This window comes from Herpailurus yagouaroundi, unplaced genomic scaffold (genome assembly GCF_014898765.1).
Source record: "Herpailurus yagouaroundi ecotype Mexico unplaced genomic scaffold, PumYag 184, whole genome shotgun sequence".
In the NCBI taxonomy this organism is placed as follows: domain Eukaryota; kingdom Metazoa; phylum Chordata; class Mammalia; order Carnivora; family Felidae; genus Herpailurus; species Herpailurus yagouaroundi.
Window position 1 is genome coordinate 33,542,619 of NW_024412415.1, and position 3,579 is coordinate 33,546,197.

The window sequence follows — 3,579 nt, forward strand, 5'->3', positions numbered from 1 at the left end:
GGGGGGGGGGGGGAGCGCGGCGGGGAGGGGCGCAGGGGGCGCTCTCCGAGAGCTATTTGTCTTAAGAACGTTTACAAAAAAATAGTTCCTCCTCCCCCACCCCTTTTGTCCCTCATTAGCAAGCTTTCTCGCTCCCCCTCCTCCCCAAATGTGCAGAAAGTGCCCCCTCCATCCCCACCCGCGCCCCACCCCGCCTCGAGGCAGGGGGCAGGCGAGTGGGCAGGGAGACTCGGAGGCGAGGGGGCGAAGCGTGAGAAATCGCTCCCAGTTCGGCGCGGCGCGCTCCCCTCCCCCAGCACACACTCGGGGAAGTTTAAAGAGCCGGTTCGACCCGCTTTCGATCTCGCTCCCAGTTGGCCGGCCGGGTGGCTGGGGCCGGCCTGGCGAACCGCGCCTCCACACCCACCCGCCACGACCCCGACCCCCCACTGCGCGCCCTTCCCCCTCCGCACGGGGGGCTTCCGGAAAGTACGCGGGAAGACCGCGGCTCCGGCCCCCTCCCCCATCACCACACCCAGCCCCCAAATCCTCCGACTCGGGGTCTAAGCGGGGATGAAACCGGCCACAGAAAGGCAAACCGCCGGCAAATTGTTCGCGGAAACTCCTGCCTTCTCGGCGGGCACCCCCTCCCCTCCCTCCGCCACCCCCTCCCCGCCCTGCGCGCCATAAGGCACTGCACGTCTACAGTCCACAGCTGCGTTATGGTGGGGGGGGGGGCACAAAAAGGATCTTGTTTTCAAAAGTCTCACTCAGGTTTGGGGGAGGAACTAGAGAAAAGAGGAAGCAAGGCCTGCCTTCGCCAGGGATTCGGGTTTTAACGGGCTGAAGGGGCGACAGGTCAGCGCACCGTGCTACCCAAACTTCCAACTCTGTGGAACCCTGGCCACCGAGGCTGGAGGAGGGGTCCTCCGGCCCGCGCTGCCCGGGTCTCGGAAGGGGCCGCGAGAGGAGCCGGCCAGGGTCTCCGCCCCAGAGCCGGGGTCTCCGCTGAGCCGCCAACTCACATAAAACACTGTTTGAAAGCGAGAGGGAGCCAGAAATACAAACGAGCGTTCGAGTAACCCACCCTCACCTTCCCCCTCCTTGGGGGTGGGCTTTCGCCCGAGCCTCCCAGTTCCCATCCGTGTAAGTTTCCTCCGGCCGTACTCCCGCCGCTGCCCAATCAATAACGGCGACCAGAAGGCAAACTCCCATCCCGGAGCTGCGTGTTTCCTATGCCCGCATAAATCTGGACCCGGCCAATACCCACCACGGGCACCAGGTCTGGGCAGCTCGCGTCCTGACAAAGTTTCCCGTGCCCATTTATTAACCAGGCGCCGAATGGCTGCCGAGGAGCCCACCCCGGAGAAAGCCTGGCCGGGGGGCGCCAGGGCTCAAAGGCTGGCATCTCAGCGAGGCCGGAAGGAGCAGGGGCGAGGGGGGACCGGGACGTAGCCTTTGGGTAACTTGCAATAGCGATCGCTCGAGGTGGGGAGGCGCGGGGATTATCTGTGCCTTATAGCACGTTCGAAAATCCCTCCCCCCTTCCAATTTATCCTCCCTTCGGAAGGAAAGGAAGAAACATCAGCATCTGGCCCGAAGGTGGGGTGGAAAGAGTGAGGGAGAAAGAGGAGGAGAGGAAGGGAGGCAGAGAAAGGGAGGGAGGGAGAGAAAGGGCGCGTTCACGAACACTACAAAGTTACAAATATGGCTCCCCCGTCTCTCGCCTCATCACTGCAAAGAAATGAAGACGCACTTTAAACTCGAGCCATTCCCAACTCCACTGCAGCCCCCTCCCCACGCGCTCTCCCCGGGGGCCTCGGCCCACATTTATCAGAAACTAAACCGGACTCGCGAAGCCCAAAACTTATTGTGTGTGTGCGAGCGAGAGAGAGAGAGAGAAAGGGAGGGGGAAGGCGCGGGAGGGGGGCGGAAGGGGGGATTCATTTATAAAATATAAAACCCCCTTTTTTTGTTGTTAAATCCAGGAGGCAGCCCCCCTCCTCCTCTGCCTCGTTAATCTTTCCCCCAGACGGAGTCAAGGGAGCAGCGAGCTCAGAGGGTTATTTTGCCTCATTCTCTCCGACCCAAACGCGTGCGCCCGCTGGCCCCCGGTGGGTGCACACTCGCACGCACACTCTCGCACCCACACTCGCACACGCGGGAGCACACGCACAGGTAGTCACACACCAAGGGCAGCGGCGGCGGCAGCCGGAACATGCTCGGATGGCATTGCAACCCCCCAACCTTGCAATTCATTTGCAGTCCGACCCCGAAACCCACACCTCCCGGGCGCCCCCCCCTCAAAAAAAAGTGCCTCCCCCCAACGCACACACACACACAAAGTAGGAGAATGGACCGACAGAGATATTTTTGGCAAATGCTCACATCAGAGGGCGTCCTGTTCCGCAGCTCTAAATGAATCCGTTTGTCCATTTCCATCTCTCGCGCTCTCTCTCTGCAGAGGCTCCCGCGCCGGCGGAATTCAATCAATAAACCCCGAACCCACGGCCGCGCGTTTTAGGACTTTGAAGGCTCAACCAGCTCCGCTCGGTTCTCGAGCCCCCAGCACCCGCGGCGCACACTAACCTGATCACGGTGGAGGCGGGACCTGCGGGCCGGCGGATGAGCGGCAACAGCTGGAGCCAATCGCCGCCGAGGGTCTCCGGGCAACAGCCAATGGTGGCAGCGGCGGGGGGGGAAGGGACCAATGGGCGGGCTGCGCAGCCGGCCAGGGAGGCTCAGCCATTTGGTTGTGGTGCCGGAGACGGACCCCTTTAGATTTCGGGGCGGCTGAGGAGCGCGGCGGCTGCTTGGTGGCTGAGCTAGGGGGGTGGGCAGAATGGCGGGGGAAGGGAAGGTGACTGCGCCTCGAGAGCCTAGCCGCTCGGCCTCGCCAGCCCGCCGCCGCCGCCTCAGCATTTGGCCGGGGGCGGGGCCGCAGGTGCGTTACTCGAGGGGGAGGGGCGCGGCCGGAGGGGTTGGGGTCGGGATCCTCGCAGGGCCGAGGGCTTCGCGGGGACGCCCTGGGCCTGCCCGCCTCGCTGGAGCGGGTTGGTGAAAGAGGTGGACGTCCGGCGCGAGGTCTCGGGGCCGCGGGCTGTCCCGCGGGCGGGCTGATGAAAGGCCTGGAAAGAGGGGGGAGGGGTCAAGGGTGCAGTGGGAGGAGGGGCTGGTCATTTTCTGGGTCCGGAGGGCCGCGCGGGGGAGCGGGGGGGGCGCCCCCCCCCCCCCCCGGGGGGTCCCCCCCCCCCCCCCCCCCCCCCGGCTGCGGCTCACAGCCCGCGCGCCCCTTCGCCTCCCGCCTCGTCCTCGTCCAGCCGCGGCCATCGCCGCCCCTCTAATAAACAAGTAAATGAAAGCAAGATGCGTCCACCTTTGGATGACTTTCCTCGCGGTCTTGACCCTCTCTACGGAGGGGCCTTTCAATTTGCTGTCATGTAAGGTCAGCCTGGAAGGAGCGATCACCAAGAGGCACCCAGGATCTTGTTCAGCCAATAAATGAATGGAGACCATGGATTAAGAGTTGTTGCTGAATATACTGAATATTAAAAAAAAAAAAAGTGAAAAGGGAAGGTGCTAATAACTTCTGGTTTTCTG

The 3,579-nt window shown here is 63.2% G+C and overlaps 1 protein-coding gene across 2 annotated transcripts in view; it reads right to left on the bottom strand.

Annotated features, from left to right (window-relative positions):
• The window catches only part of ANP32A (acidic nuclear phosphoprotein 32 family member A), a 39,336-nt gene extending 36,645 nt beyond the window's left edge, over nucleotides 1-2,691 (bottom strand). The window contains exon 1 of one of the 2 annotated variants that reach the window (XM_040493094.1): nucleotides 2,368-2,691. In XM_040493094.1, the coding sequence (XP_040349028.1) occupies nucleotides 2,368-2,421 (54 nt within the window). In that variant the 5' untranslated portion in view covers nucleotides 2,422-2,691. Of the gene's footprint in view, nucleotides 1-1,249; nucleotides 1,403-2,367 lie in introns of those variants that run through there. The other variant, XM_040493091.1, reaches the window with a different exon arrangement.
• Nucleotides 2,692-3,579: the final 888 nt, after the last annotated feature.